This window comes from Scleropages formosus, chromosome 13, assembly GCF_900964775.1.
Source record: "Scleropages formosus chromosome 13, fSclFor1.1, whole genome shotgun sequence".
In the NCBI taxonomy this organism is placed as follows: domain Eukaryota; kingdom Metazoa; phylum Chordata; class Actinopteri; order Osteoglossiformes; family Osteoglossidae; genus Scleropages; species Scleropages formosus.
The window spans coordinates 28,793,649-28,817,152 of record NC_041818.1 but is presented as its reverse complement, the minus strand read 5'-3'; the positions used below and the strand labels follow the sequence as shown (position 1 = coordinate 28,817,152).

Genomic DNA, 23,504 nt, shown 5'->3' with positions numbered 1-23,504 from the left:
GAGTTATTCGGAAAAAGGCGGCGCTAACGAAAATTGTCAGCCGTTTCGCTTTAGCCATTGGTGGGCGCATGTGGATATTTGCATATTCATCAGTTTTTTGACAAACCACAAACGAGTTTCCGATATTCTGAATATTTCGTAATAAGGCGCACTTCGGGACGCCCCCTACTATCCAATGTGACCAATAGGAATGCGTTTTGGCTATTTTATGTACTCCTCTTATTTCAATTCGCTGAGAAAAAAAAGCGTGCGCATTCATTGGACTTATGTCATGTCAAATTAATTATTCAGAGCGCTTTCTAGCACAGCCAATTAGAGTTTTACTATACAGCTACACAGCCCGCCCCCAAACCACTCAGCCCGTGCTGTATGGACTGTGTCAACCTGTAGCCTCTGGTACAGTCTATATAAAGCCGTGTGGCAGCCCTTCGCGTTCAGATGCGCTTAGAGCGCACCAGAGTGTAGTTCGGGAAAAGGGGAGGAGATACCCCTTGGTGGTTATAATTAGTATACAATCATAAATAAACAGTCGCCAAGAGCAGCGAACCACACAGGTGGTTGGGAAGTCGCCGTCGGAGACGTCCCGGTGGCCGGCGGGGGCTCGGAGAGCGTGCGTGTGCCAGTTTTACCTGCTCCTGCTCACAAAGCGGCGTGCTGAGGGAGGACGCGGCTCTTTGAATAGACAGGATGCACGGACCGCCCTCCGGCGACAGCGCATGCCCACTGCGCCTCATCAAGAGAGTGCAGTTCGGCATCATCAGCCCGGACGAGCTCGTACGTGTCGGCCGGGAGGAGGTGTCCTCCGCTCGGCGCCTCTTCGCCCTGCTGTTCCTGCTCCTTGTCGCGTTTTTCGATGCATTTTGCCGCGTTTCGGTGCAGTTTTCGCTTTCAGTTGCAGGGTTTCCTCCGCCGTTCAGGCTAACGAGCTGTAGCTCGGCTAGTTTAGTTAGCGCGCGCGCGTGTACACGAGCAGCTGGGCTCTCACCTCACACACATTAAAGAGAACTAAGCCCAGGACAGAAGTTCACGGCGCGCTGTTTTTTTTTTTTTATCATCGAGTGTTTACTTTATGTGCAGGGGGGAAACTGTTCTCGACATACTGTTTTTTTGCTAAGCGCGCTACTGCCTTATTTTCACTCGTACTTACTCTGACTCCGAGGTTTTCAGTTAATTTCTGTCTTCATATGATATGTGTTTTTAATACTTTGAATTCTGCCAATAAAGCACACTTTGAAATGTTGCCGTGCATGTGTTCTACCTCACTGACGTGCATCAGCGAGTCGGTGCCACAGTGTAGCTTGTGTGGCCTCCACGTGTTCACATAGGCGGGCTCGCGGGTCCCTCGCGACTCGCCGCTGTTCCGTTCGCACAGCGTGTTGCACCCCAGACTGTGAAGATGTGCCATTAATTCCCAAGTGCTTGCTTTTTATTCTGGCTCCATGAAAGTAAATTATTGCACGTGGAGTTTGTATCTTGAAAGCAGGCAGGTTACCATATTTCTCTTTCCTCCTGTCAAGTCACAAAGCTGCATTTGTTGGTGGCTTTTTCATGTAGAGTAGCGTTATGGGTGATGCAGTGCACTGAGTAATTACAAACATTGGCTTTTTCTACTAGATTTTTTATTTATTTTTTGCCCCCCCCCCCCCCCCCTCTTTGTAGAAACGGATGTCGGTGACAGAAGGGGGAATCAAGTACCCTGAGACAACCGAAGGAGGTCGTCCCAAACTCGGTGGGCTGATGGACCCGCGACAGGGGGTCATCGAGAGGACAGGCAGGTGCCAAACATGTGCAGGTAAATTTAATTTGCTTTTGCTGGGGAGGGTGTGAAAGTCATACGTACGTCAACAATTGTGCAGAATTTCTCCACGTGACTCTTGCAGTAGTGTCTGTGAATTTTCCTTCGTGAAACTCTCCTTCAACTTACCGTGAACAGCTGGGGAAAGTGCTTGTGTTGTGATGTGCTTGTTGTTTTCTTCATCGTGTTTCTAGGTAACATGACGGAATGTCCGGGTCACTTTGGGCACATTGAGCTGGCAAAGCCTGTGTTCCATGTGGGCTTCATCAACAAGATCATGAAGATTTTGCGCTGCGTTTGCTTCTTCTGCTCTAAGCTGTTGGTTGATTCGGTTAGTACTGAATTAATCTCTTAGCGTCCACGTACAGTAAGTGAACGTTGTTGAACTTTGTCACACTGGCAGCGCTCATCCAGTCCCTTGAAAATTTTAATTTTAAAATTAATCAACTGGCAAGGTTGATTAATCCAGCTCTTTTCTCAAAAGGGTTTCTAGTCCTTGTGCCATCCTGTACTTCATTTAAAAAAAAAAAAAGAAAAATGCGATGCATGTCATGCTTGTAGCTATAGAATGAATCTGTCTGTACCAAATGTGATAAGCTATTTCTCCAATAGTTGTCTGGTTTTTGCTCACTGAGTGTTTGCATGGTGTGCAGCAGTCTTATGACTTTCGCTTTCTGTCTCGCAGAATAACCCAAAGATAAAGGACATCTTGGCGAAGTCAAAGGGCCAGCCAAGGAAACGACTTACTCATGTATACGACCTGTGTAAAGGCAAAAATATCTGTGAGGGAGGGGAGGAGATGGACAACAAGTTTGGCATGGAGCAGGCTGAGACAGAGGAGGACATCACAAAGGAGAAGGTACAGCACAGTGCTGTGGGGTCTTGACCAAATCCTGATCAGCGCTTTGTTGGGTTTTGTTTCTGTGGCTACTGACACTGTGTTGAACCCATGACTTATCCTCATCTTTTTCCTGTCCACCAGGGCCATGGTGGCTGTGGTCGCTACCAGCCCCTTATCAGGCGTTCTGGTCTGGAGCTGTACGCAGAGTGGAAGCATGTGAATGAGGACTCCCAGGAAAAAAAGATCTTGCTGAGTCCTGAGCGGGTGCACGAGATCTTCAAGCGCATCTCTGATGAGGAGGACATCATCTTAGGAATGGACCCCAAGTTTGCACGTCCAGAGTGGATGATCGTCACAGTGTTGCCTGTGCCACCTCTTGCTGTCCGACCTGCCGTGGTCATGCAGGGCTCTGCTCGCAACCAGGTGAGGGCAGGAATGGATGTTGCACTTGGGCACGTCTGGGTGGTACCTTTTATTTTGGGGTTCTTCACAAGTATAAAGATCCTTCTGAAATGGAATCGCTGTGGTTAGAGCTCCCACCTTTTGGATGTGGAAGTTGCAGGTTCAAATCCCACCCCACTGTAGTATCCCTGAGGAGGGTACTTTCCTTAAATTGGTGCAATAAAAATTACCCAGCTTTGTAAGTGGGCAAGCAGTTTTCAGTAGTGTAAAATAAGTTGCTTTGGAGAAGAGCATCAGCTGAATATGAAATGTATACCTGGGTTTTTTACAGGATGACCTGACGCACAAGCTGGCAGACATTGTGAAGATCAACAACCAGCTGCGGCGAAACGAGCAGAGTGGTGCCGCTGCACATGTTATTGCTGAGGACGTCAAGCTGCTGCAGTTTCATGTGGCCACGATGGTGGACAACGAGTTACCAGGCTTGCCCAGGGTACAAGATCTCGAGACCATGCAAACCTGCTCTGAGTAATGCTGCTCATCACATTCATTTACATTTATTTTATTTTTATTTATTTATCAGATGCTTTTCTCTAAAGCAACTTCCAATAAACTCTATGTAGTTTTATCAGCCCACACAACTTGTTCACCAAGGTGACTTACACTGCTAGATACACTACTTACACTGGGTCACTCATCCATTCATCAGTGGAACACACTGTCATTCACACACTATGTGATGTGATATGCAGAGACTCAACATCTGCACTGGCGTAAACATGAAATGTTCCTATATTTATCGTTCATGTTTAGCTGACATTCTTATATTTATATACTAGGTGCGTGTCTCATTCCCCCCCCGAAGCTGCATTTGTTCAAGGCCAATGTATTAAACAAGAGTGGTGTCTGGTTTTAGGCCATGCAGAAGTCGGGGCGCCCCCTCAAGTCCATCAAGCAGCGTCTGAAGGGAAAAGAGGGACGTGTTCGAGGTAACCTGATGGGGAAGCGTGTGGACTTCTCTGCCCGAACTGTCATCACCCCCGACCCAAACTTGCAAATCGACCAGGTGGGCGTGCCTCGGTCCATCGCGGCAAATATGACCTTCCCAGAGATTGTCACCCCATTCAACATTGACCGGTACGTCGGCACTCCCCGATGGGCAACAGCTCATTTGTTTCTTGGTCATGTTTACAAAGTGCGTCCTCTCCCAAATTGGTGCATTTTATCACGATGTGCTAATGCTAGCTTCTCATCATCCAGGCTACAGGAGCTGGTGCGGCGGGGAAACAGTCAGTACCCAGGGGCCAAGTACATCATCCGTGACAATGGGGACCGCATAGACTTGCGCTTCCACCCAAAACCGAGCGACTTGCACCTCCAAATTGGCTATAAGGTGACAATCCTGTCTCACTGCCTCCTTGTGTAATTCTCAAACACTACGGTGAAATGCTTAGAAAGCAACAACACCCTTAGCTTTCAAAACTAAATCTCTGATCTCTTCATTTGCATTTTAGGTGGAACGCCATATGTGTGATGGGGACATCATCATCTTCAACAGACAGCCCACATTGCATAAAATGTCTATGATGGGGCACAGGGTTCGAATTTTACCCTGGTCCACATTTCGACTCAATCTCAGGTAGGCTTCTTCACACCCAGCAAGAACCTTGCGTCTTAAGTCACAAGTGGAAGATGCTCTAGGGTATCTTGAGTAACTGCATCTACAATATCAAACTTTACATGAGATTTAGTAAAACCTCCTTGTCCTATGTGTGCTACGTTTTGAAATGTCTAGACAGATGGACTAATTATAGATCACTAATAGTAGCCCTAAATGCGATAAATGATGACAGTCTGGCTCGGTCTACTCGGCTTTACCAAAGAAGTACATTCAACATGCCATTTTTCCCCCCATTTACCCCATCTAGTGTCACTACTCCCTACAATGCTGACTTTGATGGGGATGAGATGAACCTCCACCTGCCACAGTCTCTTGAAACACGAGCCGAGATTCAGGAGCTAGCCATGGTGCCTCGAATGATCGTCACCCCCCAGTCCAACAGGCCTGTTATGGGCATCGTGCAGGACACCCTCACTGCTGTGCGCAAGTTCACAAAGAGGGATGTCTTCCTTGAAAGGGTGAGACTGAATTTGCAAGTGTTTTCTCCAGCCATTTGTGGCTTCGTTACATGCATTTAGTAGTGGTTCTTGAGAGTCACAGTCCGACTAAGTTTTTCACTGAAAATAAGGGGTAGTCTTAGTGCCTGGTTGGAACTTGAGACCCTTTAGAGAACATCTAAATAGGGGCTTTTCATATTAGTGTAAGTATGAATGAACTCCAAATGTTCTCTCCAGGGTGAGGTGATGAACCTCCTCATGTTCCTCTCCACGTGGGATGGCAAGGTGCCTCAACCAGCCATCCTGAAGCCGCGGCCTCTTTGGAGCGGAAAACAGGTCTTCAGCCTCATCATCCCGGGACACATTAATGCCATCCGGACCCACAGCACCCACCCTGATGATGAGGACAGTGGCCCCTATAAGCATATCTCTCCAGGAGACACCAAGGTAGGCTATCCTTGGGTACTTTATGGGGGATTTTTATTCTGTCGATTTAGAAGTGAAATTGTCTGGTAACGAAATGAGTGAGTGCATTGTGTCTGGTTCGCAGGTGATTGTGGAAAATGGGGAGCTGATCATGGGCATCCTCTGCAAGAAGTCCCTGGGTACCTCTGCTGGCTCTCTTGTTCACATCTCCTATCTGGAGATGGGCCATGATGTTACTCGTCTCTTCTATTCCAACATTCAGACAGTGGTCAACAACTGGCTACTCATTGAGGGTGAGAATCTGAGATTAAGTTTGAGCTTATTTGTTTTGGCATATATTTAAGATTCCAGAGTACTTAAAGTAATGTCCTCTTGGTCTCCTTATCAGGTCACTCCATTGGAATTGGTGACTCCATTGCTGATGCTAAGACTTACCTGGACATTCAGAATACCATCAAGAAGGCCAAACAGGATGTGATAGAAGTGAGATTTAATCAGGGCCGATACGTTACTTTCCCCTTTTTGTCATTCCCACTTTGGATACTTTTCCATTGATGGAACGAATGTTAAGGGAGAATAACACTGCTAAGCATGCCCCTCCTTGTCTTCCAGGTCATTGAGAAAGCCCACAACAATGAGCTGGAGCCCACACCTGGCAACACTCTGAGGCAGACCTTTGAGAACCAGGTCAACCGTATCCTTAATGATGCTCGAGACAAGACTGGCTCCTCTGCCCAGAAGTCTCTGTCTGAGTACAACAACTTCAAGTCTATGGTGGTAGCTGGGTCCAAAGGGTCCAAAATCAACATCTCACAGGTACATGAGAGGAGCTTGTTTAGAAAGTAGAATGTGATCAGAATGAACAAGCACTGCTCACAGAATAATCTCTCTCCAGGTTATTGCAGTGGTGGGACAGCAGAATGTGGAGGGCAAACGTATCCCCTTTGGCTTCAAGCACCGCACGCTACCCCACTTCATCAAGGATGACTATGGGCCTGAGAGCCGAGGCTTTGTGGAGAACTCATACCTGGCTGGCCTCACACCTACAGAATTCTTTTTCCACGCCATGGGTGGACGAGAGGGTCTCATTGACACAGCTGTGAAAACTGCTGAGACTGGTAATGACTGGAAGCTGTGCTCAATAACATGTTGTGGAAAACTTTGTGTTCTCCTTTGGTGATGTGTAATATATTTGCCAGCTTTTTTTTTTTTTTTTTTTTTTTTTTTTAAAACCCAGTCATGAAGCATGTGTTTGCATCATTTAATTTCTTGCATCTTGAAATCCTTCTGTCCTTCTCCATTCATAGGTTACATCCAGCGACGACTCATCAAGTCCATGGAGTCTGTGATGGTGAAGTATGATGCCACAGTGCGAAACTCCATCAACCAGGTGGTGCAGCTGCGTTATGGCGAGGATGGGCTGGCAGGCGAGGCGGTGGAGTTCCAGAACATGGCTACTTTGAAGCCTTCCAACAAGGCCTTCGAGAAGAAGTGAGTTTCTGGCACTTTATCAGATTGGTTATCTCACTGTGTAGTCCACTATTGGGTTGGTGCTTCTTGAGGACACTGGCACACTCTCTAACCCTGCAGGTTCAAGTTTGACTACACCAATGAGCGAGCACTACGGCGCACCCTACAGGAGGATGTGGTGAAGGATGTGATGACCAATGCACATGTGCAGAGTGCCCTGGAGCATGAGTTTGAGAAGATGAGAGAGGACCGTGAAATCCTGCGGGCTATCTTCCCAACAGGCGACAGCAAGGTCAGGGATCAAACATGGCTCCTCCCTAAAGTTCTCAGACCTGAGGACACATGTCCCCTGGAAATGTTAGTCACTGCAGTAATGTTACTCACATGACTGCTTTTCTTGTTTTGTTCTCTTGTCAATGTTCTGCAGGTGGTGTTGCCATGTAACCTTGCAAGGATGATCTGGAATGCACAGAAGATCTTCCGCATCAATCCTCGCACCCCCACAGATCTCCACCCTTTGAGGGTTATTGATGGTATGTCTTTCTCAGGTGGCCTCTCCTTAACATCTTGCATAGTGTGTCTAAGGGTGTAAAAACAGGCTGTTGCTAAAGTTTCAACATCTTAGGCTTGAATCCAAACCAGCCCTTTTAACTTCTGCGTAAAGTCTGCACTTCCTGTTACTATATTAGGAATGGCACGGATTACTTGCTGAGCCACAAGGGTCAAGTACCTGCTGTACTGAAATGTGCTTTTAGGCTGTGACGCAACCAAACGACAAGTGACTTCTTGCTAGTTCTGCTCATGTTTTTCTTGTGCCAGTGAAAGTGAAATACTGTACGATCATGTCCAGGTGTGCAGGAGCTCAGCAAGAAGCTGGTGATTGTGAATGGGGATGACCCCCTGAGTCGGCAGGCTCAGGAAAATGCCACCTTGCTCTTCAACATCCACCTGCGCTCTACCCTGTGCTCACGGCGCATGACTGAGGAGTTCCGCCTTAGTACTGAGGCATTTGAGTGGCTGCTGGGGGAGATTGAGACCAAGTTCAACCAGGCCATTGTAAGTCCAGACTGCAATGGGATTGGATCAAGGAAATGTTTTGTATCCAGTTTAGTAGCAGGAACGTGATGCAAAGGAAGCAATCGTCTTGGTTTGTCTAACTTTAAGCTTAATCTTTGGGCTCTCCCAGGTACACCCTGGAGAGATGGTGGGTGCCCTGGCTGCCCAGTCTTTGGGAGAGCCTGCCACCCAGATGACTCTGAACACCTTCCACTACGCCGGAGTGTCTGCTAAGAATGTCACCCTCGGTGTGCCTCGACTCAAGGAGCTCATCAACATCTCCAAACGACCCAAGACACCGTCTCTCACTGTCTTCCTTCTGGGTCAGGCGGCACGAGATGCAGAAAGGGCCAAGGTACCCTGCTTCTGTTTATCTCCATCTGTTTTGTGGGGTTCATCTTTCTTCCCTTGAGTTGTCATGGTCTGATTTTGAGTTTGTCATGTGTTGGGTATTTTCTGACTCTGCCCTCTCATACAGGATATCCTGTGCCGACTGGAGCACACCACTCTGCGCAAAGTGACGGCCAACACAGCCATCTACTACGACCCCAACCCTCAGAACACAGTGGTGACCGAGGACCAAGAATGGGTCAATGTCTACTATGAGATGCCCGACTTTGATGTGACTCGAATCTCACCCTGGCTGCTGCGCATAGAGCTGGACCGAAAGCACATGACCGACCGCAAGCTGACAATGGAACAGATTGCAGAGAAAATCAACGCAGGTCAGATTCAGAAGTAACTGACTCACACAAGCTGTGCTTCTGTGAATTCCACAGGACAAACCCATGACATAAAAGAAAGGGTTTTTGTGTGGAGCAATTGCTCCCTCACACAGGTTTGCCATTAAGAGAACTTGATGGCAATTAACTTTGCAAATGGCTGTTTTTCTCAGGCTTTGGTGACGATCTGAACTGCATTTTCAACGATGACAATGCGGAGAAGCTGGTGCTTCGAATTCGCATCATGAACAGCGACGAGAACAAGTTCCAAGAGGTGCGGATCTTTCTTGTGAGGCATCGTGTGTTGGTAATGCTGGATCGTAGATGTACTGTAACTGCTTCTTTCTGCCACTCAGGATGAAGAGGTGGTGGACAAGATGGATGACGACGTATTCCTACGATGCATTGAGTCAAACATGCTCACAGACATGACTCTGCAGGGCATTGAGCAGATCAGCAAGGTGGGACTTGAACCACAGCTGCCAGAAGGCCTGTTTCCTCCCCTACAACCTACACACGCACGTTTTCTTGCACAGTTGGGTTTCTGTAGTATGTATGTGTAGTTCTGGTAACTGTTGCATCGTCATACCTCCTCACGGAGCTAGTGACCTTGAATGTCGTCTCTTCTGTATGCAAACATCACATGTCTGCATCCATATCTCTCCTGTTGTCGCAATGCACTCTCTTTGGTTTTCTCAGAGATGTACATCGCTTTGGAGAGAAGCATCTGCTGAATGTAATGTGTGCTCTGTACAGCATGTTTGCACGGAACGTGGTGCTCAGCACATGTGTTCAGTAGCGTATCCTGTGTTTGTGGCCCTAGGTGTACATGCACCTTCCGCAGACGGACAACAAGAAGAAGATCATCATCACGGAAGACGGGGAGTTCAAGGCGCTGCAGGAGTGGATCCTGGAGACAGATGGTGTGGGTCTCATGAGGGTTTTGAGTGAGAAGGATGTGGACCCAGTCAGAACCACCTCCAACGATATTGTGGAGATCTTCACAGTGAGTAATCCTTTGCTGAGAATTAACCAAGACGTCAACATTTGTTTCTTCGAAGATGTGCGTTTCACGGATTCTGAGCGTAGGTTTACGAAGTGTGATGTGAGAGACAGACCAAACAGATCTATTGGGTGTGATGTGTGTTGCCATGAGGAGGGTTTTCAAAGCTGACCCCGGAGGTGATGACCCCACAGGTCCTGGGTATCGAGGCTGTGCGCAAGGCCTTGGAACGGGAGCTGTACCATGTGATCTCCTTTGATGGCTCCTATGTGAACTACCGTCACCTGGCCTTGCTCTGTGACACGATGACCTGCCGTGGTCACCTGATGGCCATCACCCGGCATGGCATCAACCGACAGGACACGGGTCCGCTCATGAAGTGCTCCTTCGAAGAGACGGTGAGCACGGTGGCTAAGTGGTTTGTATGAATTGCTGCCAGGAACCGAGGATGAGCAGTGGAAGCGGTTTGTCGGACCTGGTTGTCATGGTTCTCTCCCCTGGTTTCAGGTGGACGTGCTGATGGAGGCTGCCTCTCACGGAGAGTGTGACCCCATGAAGGGGGTGTCGGAGAACATCATGCTGGGTCAGCTGGCTCCTGCTGGCACTGGTTGCTTCGACCTGCTGCTGGATGCCGAGAAGTGCAAGTATGGCATGGAGATTCCCACCAACATTCCCGGGATCAGCATAGCAGGCCGTGAGTACTGGGTGCACATGTGAACGCATACGTGCACCGTGAAAAGCATGCTTGTGAACTAGTGTATACATTTAGGTTTTTACACCCTCTCCCTTCCTCCTTCAGCAACAGGAATGTTCTTTGGCTCTGCCCCAAGCCCCATGAGCGGGATGTCGCCATCCATGACACCGTGGAACACTGGAGCCACACCTGCCTACGGGGCATGGTCACCTAGCGTGGGTCAGTCATGTCACTTGCCATTTTTCCTGGTGAAATGCTGTGATCTGTCTGCTCAGTGGCAGAGCTCTCTGACTTTGTATCCCCCCCCCCGCACAGGCAGCGGAATGACCCCAGGGGCTGCAGGCTTCTCCCCCAGTGCCGCCTCCGATGCCAGCGGCTTTTCTCCAGGGTACTCTCCAGCTTGGTCACCCACACCTGGCTCACCTGGCTCTCCAGGCCCTGCCAGCCCTTACATTCCATCCCCCGGTAAGTCCTCTCGTGGGGGGCCCCCTTCTCACAGCAGAGCGAGGCATTCGTCCACGCTACCTGTGATGCTGTTGCCAGCTTTGAACTTCAGCTTTATTTCTAAAGCATGGTGTTCATCGTTCCAGGTGGCGCTATGTCTCCCAACTACTCCCCGACCTCTCCAGCATATGAGCCACGCTCTCCTGGGGGCTACACCCCGCAGAGTCCTGGCTATTCTCCCACATCACCATCCTACTCGCCCACTTCCCCATCATACTCACCCACCAGTCCCAACTACAGCCCCACCTCACCCTCGTACTCACCCACATCGCCCTCGTACTCACCCACATCGCCCTCGTACTCGCCCACTTCCCCGTCGTATTCCCCCACCTCACCCTCGTACTCGCCGACGTCACCCTCGTACTCGCCGACATCTCCCTCGTACTCGCCCACATCGCCAAGCTACAGTCCCACGTCGCCGAGTTACAGCCCCACTTCTCCTTCTTACTCGCCAACATCTCCATCCTACTCGCCCACTTCGCCCTCGTACTCGCCCACCTCGCCCTCCTATTCCCCTACGTCCCCCAGCTACTCTCCGACGTCTCCATCGTACTCGCCCACTTCTCCGAGCTACAGCCCCACATCGCCCAACTATACCCCGACCTCACCAAGCTACTCCCCCACCTCCCCTTCCTACTCTCCTACATCACCCTCTTATTCCCCGACGTCACCCAACTACACTCCCACCAGCCCCAACTACTCCCCCACGTCGCCCTCATACTCTCCGACATCTCCCTCCTACTCGCCATCAAGCCCTCGCTATACGCCCCAGTCGCCGACGTACACGCCCAGTTCGCCGTCCTACAGCCCCAGCTCACCCTCCTATTCGCCCACATCCCCCAAGTATACCCCCACATCCCCATCCTACAGCCCCAGCTCCCCCGAGTACACGCCGACCTCCCCCAAGTACTCGCCGACCTCCCCCAAGTACTCGCCGACGTCACCCAAGTACAGCCCTACCTCTCCGACCTACTCGCCAACGACACCCAAGTACAGCCCTACATCTCCCACCTACTCGCCCACCTCTCCGACCTACACCCCCACGAGCCCCAAGTACTCGCCCACCTCTCCAACGTACTCGCCCACCAGCCCAAAGTACTCTCCCACATCACCCACCTACTCGCCCACTAGTCCCAAAGGCTCCACGTACAGCCCCACCTCTCCAGGCTACAGCCCCACATCGCCCACCTACAGCCTCACAAGCCCAGCCATCAGCCCTGACGACAGCGACGATGACAACTGAGTGCCTCTCGGGAAAAGACCGAAGATGTCCCTGCCCGTCAGTCCTCTTCATTGAAGGACTCCCCCCTTGCTGCTGGTGGGGCACTGGGGGGTGGCGCAGGAGCCCAGGTTTCCACACATGAACTTAAGGACCACCCTCTGCTCCCTGTGGGGGTCTCCATAGTCACTACTCTTGTATTTGAAGGACTGAGCTGCAGAAAGGCACCTTTTGGATTCTCTCACACACACCCACTTACCCACACACCTCTTACGAGAAGAGGACAGGATCTCACCGGGAGCAGATGAACCTTCTGTGGGTTCCCCTCTGAATCCAGCGTTGGCAGTGACAATACAGGAGTGCTCCAGTATTGCCTGATGCCTTAAAGCAACAAAATATTTCTTTATTTTTAAACTCCAAATGGTGAAGCTTTAGAGTTCTTGTGAAAATCACTTTAGAGCAGTAGAGTGAGTTGTGCTGATCTCGTTACATTTTATTGGACTTATTTCTCATCTGTTTTCTGTAAATATAATTATATAGAGAAGGTTGATTTGGCTGACAGGCCATTAAAAATGGATGTGAACCTGAGAGATCCGATGTCGGGTTCTGAGGCAGGTTGAAGGTTGGTTTGCAGAACCTTGAATCTGTTGTGTGCATATGGAGGGATTTTGAAAACTTCGTAGCAACTGAAACTGCACTGAGACGATGACGCCCGCCTGGTTGCCTGGGCTTTGCTGCGCCGAACACTAAAGCGCTTCTGAGTCCCCGAGGCCAATGTGCAATCGAGCGCTGGGTGACGGGAACATCGCAGGGCTCAAGATGCGTGGCTACGCGACACCGTTTCACCGCGGATGCTGGAGGACAGTCTCTTCGGTGACTTGTGGCTCTGGTTTCTGCCTCGAGCTCGAGTGCTGTGAGGTTCAGGCTTGTTGGCTTCCCCCACCTGTCGCTTGGCCAGCCGTGACCTAGGGGAGGGAGCAGGAAACTTCAAGGTTCATTCTTGTTTTTGTGTTGAACTCAAGGGGGCTGTCGGAGGGGCGTTGTCTTGGTGCTTAGTCACTGTTTGCATGTGTGACATCTGCTGACCAGTTAATCCACATCCCACCGCCTCAACCAGTACTTTCTTCCATCCTGAACTAATGTTTGTATAAATAGGTTCTCTTTGAAATCACTTCATTGTCTTTGCAAACGTATTCAGAATAACTGAAGATATTTTGCCAATCTTGAAGTTTTTTTTTTTAGTTGTCACCCCCATCAGTTTTGGGTTTTGTTTTCGTTGGCAGGAGAGACCCTACGAGTTGACTGGGTGATTCTTTTGTATGAAAAGCTATGTGGAAATTTGAGTGCAATTTTGAACTGTCCCCTTGCTGTCGGTGTGTGAGAGACACTCCTCAAGTGCAGCACGGCGCAGGGTGTTTGACCAGCAGCCAGATGGCTGCAGTGGTCTTAAGCTCATCAACGCTGACTCTCCACCTCTGTCTTCTTGTCCAGAAGCAGCTGTACTTTCCCAAACCAGTGTTTTGATCTCCTGCGGTGTCTGTGTGCATGTGTTAATGGGATGTGTCCGGAGGCGACTGAAGCTGGGAATCGATCTTGAGGTTTTCGGTTCTGGCTGGAACCAGGTGAAAAATCCTAAATCGAGCTCGTTTTTGTGTACAGCTGACCCTGTTCACGTGTTTCCTTTGGTTTTCGTGCACCTGACTGAGGGCAAAGTTTTTGTATGGGGCAGTTTTTAATAGCCCTCCTGGCATACCAGCACTGACCCATTGTCTCCTGGGAACACTGAAATGGATCTGTGGCCTCAGGTGGACTTGGATGCTGCTGGTGTGACATTTGCTGCCCGCAGGTGAATGAATCTTACTTCAGATCTGGGGTCAGACTCCCAGCACCCGTGTGTGTGTGTGTGTGTGTGTGTGTGTGTGTGTGTGTGTGTGTGTGTGTGTGTGTGTGTGTGTGTGTGTGTGTCCGTCCCAGTGACTCGTATAATGTGAGTTGGTGGTGAGACAGGGTTTTCCTCCAAGTTTGTCAGGGCTGGACAGGGTCTCTGGGGAAGTGGGGAAAATTGATTGAAATTTGCCACTGTATAGAAACTGATCCAATATTTCATTTGCTGTATCTTTTTTGAATTGAGATTAAAAAGTTTTACAAAACCTACTTTGTCAGTCTCTTGTGTTCTGCATGGTACACGCAGCATTTACGAAGTGGCTCGACCCAGACACCAGGTGGCGCTCTCACTGCTCTGAACTGCATTGAAGCAACTGCATTGGTGAAAGGCAGGAGTTTCTTTCAGTAGTTAGTCACCGGGGAGATGAACTTGTAGAACCTCAGAAATAAGTAAACATGGTACATGAATGCACAGCTCTAGAGAGCTGAGATACTGGCATTCATTTAGCAGATGCTTTTCTCTAAAGGCACTTGGTTTTAATTACATTGAACCTCTTACACAAAGGTACTACAGCAGGAGGGGGCATTTGAACCGAAACCCTTGAGAGCTGATAGGCGGCGACATTAACCACTACTCTACATCATTCGGTGCCATCGAGTCAAGGGCGACTCTGGATAGTTTTCCACTCCAGCTTTTACACTGCACTTTGGATAACTTGCATTGAGTGTGTTTTCAAACCATCCACATTTGCTCCTGTTTCTTACTAAATTGTTCCACAGTTGGTAAAACATCCTGTTTTCACCATACATCATTTGGTCTTTGTGGTGGTGTGTTCATGTTGCTGGATGTCCTTCCCGGCTCAGGTATCACTTCACACGTGGTGGAGGGGAGACGGGCAGCAATATAATGGAGAAGAGCTCAAGTGCCTCTGGTTTCCAGACAGGTTCAGAAACGCTCGGACTTCTGCTAGCAATGGATTCGTCTCTTGGACGTTTCCTCCTCGTGCTCTGCGGGTGTGTTCGCGTACGTGGCCTTCGCTCTGGAGTACAGCACCCCGGCAGACTAGGTGTCACGGGTATGTCTGTCTGTCTGGAAGTTTCCAGTGGGTGTGGCGTCCCTCACGACCACTTCTTCAGCATGGAGTCCTGGATGTGGTGAGTCTCTCTTGTTTGGAGAGAACAATGTATCGCTATGGAAACAAGGGAGTTCCTCTCTGCATTGGAATTTCAGCAGATCAATAAAAGCCCTTACTAATTGGGTGTCTGTGCACATCTCACACGTGTCGGTGATGACACACACACGCAAGTCAATATAGGCAGAGTCTGCAGATGCAGGATTCCAAAGTTGAGTGCTTGTGACTCATAGCAGCTCTTTCAACCAACCAGCCAGCTTCAATCCCTCTTGTCCCAAGCAGGGTCACAGTGGGCCAGAGCCTATCCCTAAGACATTGGGCACAAGGCTGAAGGGGTGTGGGGGGGACGCACCCTGGACAGGGCACCAGTCCATCGCAGGGCCACAACTGGTTACTGGAGCAATTGCAGGGCAAGCACCTTGTTCAAGGGCACTACAGCCAGAGGCAGAGATTGAACTGGCAACCTTTAGAGTCAGAGGTAGCTGCTCCAACCACGACACCACCGGTCATCCTCAACCCAATATCAGGGGACGCTTGCCCCAAGTGGGGTCGCAGCGAGCTGGAGCCTAACCCAGCAACACAGGGCGCAAGGCTGGAGGGGGAGAGGACACACCCAGGACAGGATGCCAGTCTGTCGCAAGGCACCCCAAGCGAGACTCGAACCCCAGACCTGCCACACCACCGCACCCCCAGCAGCTCTTCCGTGAGGCGATATTTAATTACAGTTCATACAGTGTCAAGGATCACTTTTACAGTACAATACTACCCTGTTGATCATGTTAGTCATGAAGTGCAAGAGTTTCCGCCACTTGTCCAGGGTTCCCTGCTAGCTGCTCAGCTCAAGTACAGTTGGGGAATAAAATGGAATAAAGCGCGGTGGTGTGGTCGATAAATACATAGAAATGTAAACTGAGATTTTAAAGTGGTAGTGCAAAAAAGTGAGTTTTTTCGTGCAATAATTGTTTGGAAAAGAGGGTTAGTGTGACTTAACGTAGGTCGGTATGGAACGTCCTTCTGGATGGGCGGTTTGGCAGCAGGAGTCAGACTTGTGAAGTAAGCAGAGCAATAGAGCAACATTCTGCACTGGTCAATCCAGCTTCCTCCTGAGGGATCCACACCTCCTCAGTATACGTCCACTGCCATGCAGCTGTGTTCCTTCTCCAGATTACCTTCCTTCCTCCCTCCCTCCCTTCCCTCCTTCATTCCTCCCTCCCCCTTCCTTCCTTCCCTCCTTCCTCCCTCCCCCTTCCTTCCTTCCTTCTTTCCTCCCTCCTTTCCTTCCTTCCTCCCTCCCTTCCTTCCTTCCTTCCTTCCTCCCTCCCTTCCTTCCCTCCTTCCTTCCTTCCTTCCTTCCTTCCTTCCTTCCTTCTTTCCTCCCTCCTTTCCTTCCTTCCTCCCTCCCTTCCTTCCTTCCTTCCTTCCTTCCTCCCTCCCTTCCTTCCCTCCTTCCTTCCTTCCTTCCTTCCTTCCTTCCTTCCTTCCTTCTTTCCTCCCTCCTTTCCTTCCTTCCTCCCTCCCTTCCTTCCCTCCTTCCTCCCTCCCTCCCCCTTCCTTCCTTCCTTCTTTCCTCCCTCCTTCCTTCCTTCCTCCCTCCTTCCTTCCCTCCTTCCTTCCTTCCTTCCTTTTTTCCTCCCTCCTTTCCTTCCTTCCTCCCTCCTTTCCTTCCTTCCTTCCTCCCTCCCTTCCTTCCCTCCTTCCTCCCTCCCTTCCTTCCTTCCTTCCTCCCTCCCTCCCTCCTTTGAGGCCATCTCTGTCCTCCTTCTCCCACTGACCTGCTTTCTGTAGTAAATACATGTGTATTACAGCTTTGCTCACAAACTCAGAGTAGAACCTCGTAGAGGGGTGATGAAGTAAAATGGTCTCAGCCATCTCCTTGTCAAGGTATGTGTCAAGAGTTAGTTCAAGTGATCTTTTTAAGACGCATTAAGGCCTCTCTAAAAGCTCCAACAGACTAGTCTCTCTATGACGGGAAGACCAGAGGCCACAGATCCAAAAATGGTCCAAGTGCCTTTTTTCTGTTCCTCCCTCTCATGCAGGTCGTGTTGCAGCCAAGGGGTGGGTTTCCTGCAGCTCCGAGACCTGAGGCAGGAAGTCTGCAAAACATGGCTCTTTGTGCCACCCGTTTCCTTGTTCAGCACTGATCTGCACACGACCTCCTCGGGACATCAAGGTAAGAAATTAACTTCTTGAAGGCATCTTCCCATCTTTTCATAGTTTGCAGCAGCGTGTTTCGTTGTTAGTTTAGGAACTGGTTCGTGGAGTTGATAGCTGAGATGATCACACATTCCTTTCCTCTGATATGGGTGTGACTGGACACTCAGAGTCGGCTGTAACATGCAGCCTTCCACTCGCACCCCTGCTCATCTGCCTCTTCCTGGAAGAGCGGAGATGACAACGTGATGCTCACTGGTCATCCGTCAACGCTGCCCACAGGCGACTGCTCCCCTGCCTTCGATTCGTTCGATTCTGCCGCTTTGCCTCCCTTTGTTTCCCCTGGAGCCGCCGAGGGGGGTGGGGCAGGTGTACTATTTATCCCTGTGGTCTTTAGCCACGGGGAGGAACCTGACTCCCGGCCCCCCCACGGGGCGTCCTCTTGATGGGCGCTCGGATTATTGCCCTGGCTCTGGTTACCTCCTGCATATAAACTAACAGGGCCAAGCGAGGGTGGACAGTGGTGCACTCGCTCACCTGGGTGCGCAAGTACACACACGCATACACAGAGACGCACACGCAGACTCATTCACGCACGGCCGACCAAGATGGAGCCGCAGTTGGATCCCGCGCCGGAGCTGGCCCAGGGAGCAATGCAGTTAAGTGTACCGAAACGTTTTCAACCTTACTTGCTCTTCAGCGTAGCTCCTGCGTTGCGCGCCTCGGCCCGCGGCCTCGGACGCACCTCGGGCCTGTCCGCTCGCTGCGTGAGCGCGTTTGTGAGCATTCCGGTGCATGACTTGGCCTGTCCCTACTTGTGTGATGACCGTTGGTTCATATGGTGGGAAGAAACTAACTGTACTTAAGAATCACACGTCTGTACTGTATCTAAGTGTCTCTTCCCGCTACAGTAATGAACACTTTGTATTTTCTATGAGATGTTCGTCGCTCTGGGGAAAAGTGTCTGATAAATGAATACATGTAAAGGTAATGTAAATGTCCCACCGTTACTTTTCGGCATGATCCGTTATCACTTCTGTGTGGGTGTGGGTGTGGGTGTGTGCAGAGATTTGTGTGTGTGTTTCCTTGGGGTTGGATGAATACGGTAAGCAGCGACACGCACCGATGCTGCAGGTCTGGTTCCCCTGCAATGACATTCTGCAGATTTTCATGGCAGTGTGGGTGGCAGGTTCACGTTTCCACTTTTCCTCTATGGCGATGACCTGAGTTCCACAGTTGAACTCCAGAGCGTTCATTCGCACGCTGCTCAAACAGCCTCTTTGTACCTCTGGGCACATCCCGCTTGACACAAGACGGTTTGCTAACTTGTAGAGGAGACGCAGTTGACTGATTATTCGTGACTCTTTTGTGTTCTTTTGGTTTCATGCCTGTTCGCAATTTGTAGACAGTTTTTGTTTGTAATATGCATTTATGTTTGAATGTATTTTCTTGTCCTCATATTTGTCTGGTCGGTGTTAAAAGGACCCATTTCATTTACCGATGTCATAAATGTTACGTGTAAATATGGATTTTTCTGCATTTTTGCAGTACACCATGTCACACTGAGCAGTACTTACACCTTTTCAAGTACCATGGTAGAAATACACCCATGATAAGTAGGAAATAAACGCTTTTGTAAGGACAGAAATCCTCAGGCCACATGAATTGCTGGGTATCTCTGCTAAGACGCCTCTCTCACCGCCTCGGTCTGATGTGATGTGCGAATGGTTGTGACAGAGCAGTGAAAGTCTGAAGTTATTCCATATGACATCCTGCCGTGCTCCTGCTAGGAGTAGGTCATCGTATCTGACACTGAGGGACGTCTCCACCATCAGCCCAATAGGTAAAGCAGGTTTTTAAAAATAATTTCAAATGCTTTCAAAACTGCTGTCGCCACACTGATGTTAACATATTAAGCCTCATGTCCACCGAACAAAACCCAGCTACATCTCTCTGCTTTCCAATACTGAGCACCAATGTCTGCAGTTGCACGCTAGTGTATTAACTCTACAAAAAGTGCGAGTGCCGAGCTGAAGATAGAACCTGTGTGAAACATGCCGCAATGGGGCAATTGCTACGGCTTGGACGTAGGCTAAATGTGGTAAAGGGACTCCTGTTACGTAACAGTGACATCATCCTCCTTGAAGCCCTGATGTCCTCCTCCTATGGGTGTCCATTCTCCACTCCTGACTCCTCCCACATCAACTAGCTCCTCCCCCTCCTTGTCTGACTCCTCCTCTCTGTCTGCCCCTGCAGAATGCTTCCTTTCCAGGCTGCCCCGGGGCAGTTTGGCCCAGAGGCACGAGAGCCGGGGCTGAGGTGCTGGCGGGTAGAGAAGATGAAGGCCGTGCCGCTGGAGCCCTCGGAGCTCGGTGCATTCTTCAATGGGGACTCATACCTGGTGCTGCATAATCGCGGCGAAGAGGGTGCAGACCTGCACATGTGGATCGGTAAGTCAGTTACGGGTGAGGGAGGGTTTGAGGACTTCTGAGGGGGAAGGCACTGTTAGGGGTGTATTCCAGAAAGCGAGGTGAAGGAACGGAGAGGCGAGAGGAGGAGGGAAGCCTCTCTCAAGTAGAGAGGAAGGCCAAGTCCCATATGCCGATCAATGTGTCATAAGTTTTGTGCCACTACTCAAGTGCAGCGGCTATTTCCATAGTGCGTCTAGTGTTTTGCTCACACCAAGTTGACTGTTACTATGAGGAAAGTTCCTGGAGCCCTGCGGTCTCACCTGGGTGGCCGATCCTGCCCCGCCCTTTTCTTTGCCACAGGTGAGAAGTCGTCTCGTGATGAGCAGGTGGCCTGCGCCATGTTGGCCACGCAGCTGGACAACTTCCTGGGAGGAGACCCCATCCAGCACCGCCAGGTGCAGGGTTACGAGTCCTCCGAGTTCATGAGCCTTTTCCCCAGAGGAGTCACTTACAAGGTGAGCAGCAGGACAGATCCCTAGGGGAAGGGGGTTGTGGCTGTACTCTGGTAAAGGAACGCTTTTTTCCTTGAACCTCAGAAGCACATTGACTTCATGCCCCCCCACCTTTTGCTCCACCTACTCTTCAAAATTCAAGGTTTCCTTTGCATCCCAGGCAATGTGGTCATTTTCATATCATTCAGATAAAACCTTGATGTTCAGTTCCCAGAATTCACTAACTGCGGTGAACATCCTCCAGCATGTTGTGTTGTGATGCTCCTGCACTGTGAGCAAAGTGCCATCATAATCAAGCTAAGTACCAACACATTAATTTTGGAGATCCTCATCCATCAGTAATGCAATTCCCTGCTAGAAGCCACTTGTCTGTTGTTGTTTGAATGCCCTCGCATGGAGGCCTCTTCCACTTCACTGCACCATTTACCTGGCATTCTCTCTTGCAGGAGGGTGGTGTCGAGTCGGGTTTCCGGAAGAGCCAGTCTGGCTGCGGCCCAGTTCACAGGCTCTACCAGATCAAGGGCAAGCGCAACATCAGGGCTAAGGAGGTCGAGCTCAGTTGGGAGAGCTTCAACAAAGGAGATTGCTTCATCCTGGACCTGGGCGAGGTGACACCGGAGAACGCTGATTCCTTGATAACAGTGTGTGTGTGTGTATGCTCCATATGTAACCCTGCACCTGTGGCTGCGGTGCAGACGATTGTGTCCTGGGTTGGATCCCAAGCAAACATCTTCGAGAAGCAGAAGGTGCGCGAGATCGCCACTCTGATCCGTGACACAGAGAGACATGGCAAGGCCCAGATCACTAACGTCAGCGAAGGGGAGGAGACAACAGAAATGCTGGAGGTAGTGCTGTCCACACCTGGACATGATCATATACGCCGCAGGCTTAATTAAAATGATATTCTACGTTTCAAAAATTGTGGCGTAGCACATTTAAAGGTATAAATGGTTCTGAGAAATGTGCTACTCAGACATTAGACACTGCTCATTGTGGTGTGCCGGTGCACCATTAATATGTGCACTTCTGTTTAGAAGATACTGTTAAACGTTTTTAATGACATTAAGGAATACAAACCACGTAAGCATCATTAACCAGCAGATGTGTACCAGAAATGTCCAGGTTACAACCAATACAAGTGTATCCTTTAAAGTGCACGTCTTCAGATCAACAGCAACATTGTTTTCCAGGTAATATTTTATTAGCATTCAGTCAGCTGGTGAACGAAACAATTTCTGCTGTGACTTGATGTAGTGCGTTTCTCGTCCACCTTTGTGACTGAGAGGTTTTGGGTCCAGTCCCCGACCTGAAAGACAGCACTCCAGAAGAGGATAGCAGAGCTGATGCCTCGAACTCTGCCTCCCTGTACAAGGTTGGTGGAGCCATGCACTGTTCTCACTCAGTGCAAACACAATGTTCACACTTTTTCTGTGCACTCTGGATGTGGAATCTCCTTTTTGCCATCCTTACCTGGACAGGTGTCTGATGCCACGGGTTTGATGAAGCTGACCAAGGTGTCTGATAAAAGCCCATTTCCAAGGGACCTCCTGCTGCGCGACGACTGCTTCATACTGGACAATGGGGCCAACGGCAAGATCTTTGTGTGGAAAGGTGAGGTCGAGCCGCGTGGGGAAGTGGCCTGAGAACTGCTGGGTGGGATCGCTAACTCCTTCATTTGAATGACAGGCAGTGGCGCCAATGCCGAGGAGAAGAGGGAGGCTCTCAAGATGGCCGATGGCTTCATCGAGAAGATGAATTACCCCCGCATGAAGACGCAGGTGAACAACAGCACCATGAACACATCCCCTCTGCTGTAGTACTGGCTCTCAGTAATTCTCTTGAACAGTATATTGTCTCTATTCTTTGACTTTCATAAGTGGACCAAACAAAGACAGAGCTGCAGTTTTACCTGTTGCACAAACACACCAAGTGAGTACAACCAAACGACAAATGGAGGACACTGACCTTCCGCATCACAACAGTGCAACTAGACAATTGGGTAATTTGCGCGAATTTGGCATCTCCAGGATTTGTGCAGTCTGTACAGAACACAGTTAGCAAACTGTGGCAGCTGTTCGTTTGTTCCTCACGGGGAACAGAATCCGTGTGCGCGGCTGGATGGGTTCCCTCAGCACAGCAAACCTTCACTACCGCCTTTGTTGCCCATGGACACACGTGTTCGGGACGAGTCACTAACGCTCTCCTTCCGGCTCCAGGTGGAGATCATCCCACAAGGCCGAGAACGGGTCATCTTCAAGCAGTTCTTTCAGGACTGGAACTAACTCCCTGGCCTCCTGCTCCTCCTCTGGGTCATGGCTCTTTTATGCTCCTGCAGTAAAGCACAGTGCTTTGCTTTCCAAAGGTTGCACCCGGAAAAGCAATTTCCATACAATAAGTTAAAACTCGGCGGAATGTCAGGGAAGAGCCCGAGACGTAATTTGACCCATTAACAGTTTAATGCCAATAATTTGAAAATGCAGAGCTTTAAAAGGTACAAAGAGCACCAACGTTAACAGTCAAGAGTTAGTCCAAAAGCTCTAAAGATCAAATGAAAGAAAAATGAATGTAATTATGTTCCCACGTCAACGCCTGCTGTTCTAAAGTTAGATTGAGACCTGACAGAGGGTCCCCTACTGTCGACTCTTTATCCGATACCAGCTCGGCCAGTTGCTTTTTTTAATTGTCAATGAACATTTCGGAGTTCACGCAAACACTTTGCAGCACAGCAACCCGAAGCACACCAAATAAAGATAAGTCTAATTCAGTGTTATCTCTCTCTTCATTTGTCTCAGCAGCTCATTTTTGCATGAAGGCAATGGCACACCGTGATAACGGGAAACACCCATAATAAGCAGTTCATTCCTGACATTCACGTGTAAACACCTTCCTGCTCTGGAGTCACGTATTCCACTTCTGGCTCTTCGCATGACTCATCCGATACATTTCACCTGAATGACAACTCACAGTTTTCACCTGTTTTTAACCACACTGACATTGCCATGTATTGTGGCTCAGCAGGTACCACTGGTGTCTTGGTGCACCTGGGCTGTTCTCATGTTCACGTGGATTTCGGATGAATTGGAGACTGTTGTAGGTGTAGGTGTGTGTGTGTGAGAGAATGATTGCCTTGCAATGGACTGACGTCCCACCCAGGGAGAGCCCC

General features: G+C 49.8%; 2 protein-coding genes across 2 annotated transcripts; both read left to right on the top strand.

Moving 5' to 3' along the window:
- The first annotated feature begins 451 nt into the window (after positions 1-451).
- Positions 452-12,345, top strand: polr2a (RNA polymerase II subunit A). The gene is made up of 29 exons (XM_018733680.2): positions 452-774; positions 1,660-1,792; positions 1,990-2,126; positions 2,481-2,654; positions 2,778-3,059; positions 3,370-3,531; positions 3,955-4,175; positions 4,299-4,431; positions 4,553-4,677; positions 4,967-5,177; positions 5,394-5,603; positions 5,707-5,875; positions 5,971-6,065; positions 6,195-6,398; positions 6,478-6,700; positions 6,890-7,073; positions 7,173-7,344; positions 7,480-7,585; positions 7,903-8,108; positions 8,239-8,463; positions 8,587-8,833; positions 9,004-9,104; positions 9,187-9,291; positions 9,654-9,836; positions 10,028-10,231; positions 10,341-10,527; positions 10,633-10,746; positions 10,843-10,992; positions 11,118-12,345. The coding sequence occupies exons 1-29, from the start codon at positions 688-690 to the stop codon at positions 12,272-12,274; spliced, it is 5,907 nt and encodes a 1,968-aa protein (XP_018589196.1). The 5' UTR covers positions 452-687; the 3' UTR covers positions 12,275-12,345.
- Positions 12,346-17,138: 4,793 nt separating this feature from the next.
- On the top strand, positions 17,139-23,079 carry capgb (capping protein (actin filament), gelsolin-like b). Its single transcript, XM_018733496.2, has 10 exons — positions 17,139-17,148; positions 17,304-17,437; positions 19,675-19,868; positions 20,190-20,344; positions 20,788-20,949; positions 21,037-21,186; positions 21,627-21,713; positions 21,820-21,952; positions 22,028-22,119; positions 22,558-23,079. Exons 3-10 carry the CDS (start codon positions 19,676-19,678, stop codon positions 22,621-22,623), a joined length of 1,038 nt encoding a protein of 345 aa, XP_018589012.1. The 5' UTR covers positions 17,139-17,148; positions 17,304-17,437; position 19,675; the 3' UTR covers positions 22,624-23,079.
- Positions 23,080-23,504: the final 425 nt, after the last annotated feature.

What these genes read in the sequence shown, in the direction of transcription:
- polr2a (XM_018733680.2), top strand. Translation starts at nt 688, where the DNA reads ATGCACGGACCGCCCTCCGGCGACAGCGCATGCCCACTGCGCCTCATC. An exon ending in CCAAAATCAACATCTCACAG is followed by an intron (nt 6,399 to 6,477) that starts GTACATGAGAGG and finishes ATCTCTCTCCAG; the next exon opens with GTTATTGCAGTGGTGGGACA. An exon ending in GGCATGGTCACCTAGCGTGG is followed by an intron (nt 10,747 to 10,842) that starts GTCAGTCATGTC and finishes CCCCCCGCACAG; the next exon opens with GCAGCGGAATGACCCCAGGG.
- capgb (XM_018733496.2), top strand. Translation starts at nt 19,676, where the DNA reads ATGCTTCCTTTCCAGGCTGCCCCGGGGCAGTTTGGCCCAGAGGCACGA. An exon ending in AGACCTGCACATGTGGATCG is followed by an intron (nt 19,869 to 20,189) that starts GTAAGTCAGTTA and finishes TCTTTGCCACAG; the next exon opens with GTGAGAAGTCGTCTCGTGAT. An exon ending in AGACAACAGAAATGCTGGAG is followed by an intron (nt 21,187 to 21,626) that starts GTAGTGCTGTCC and finishes TGTGACTGAGAG; the next exon opens with GTTTTGGGTCCAGTCCCCGA.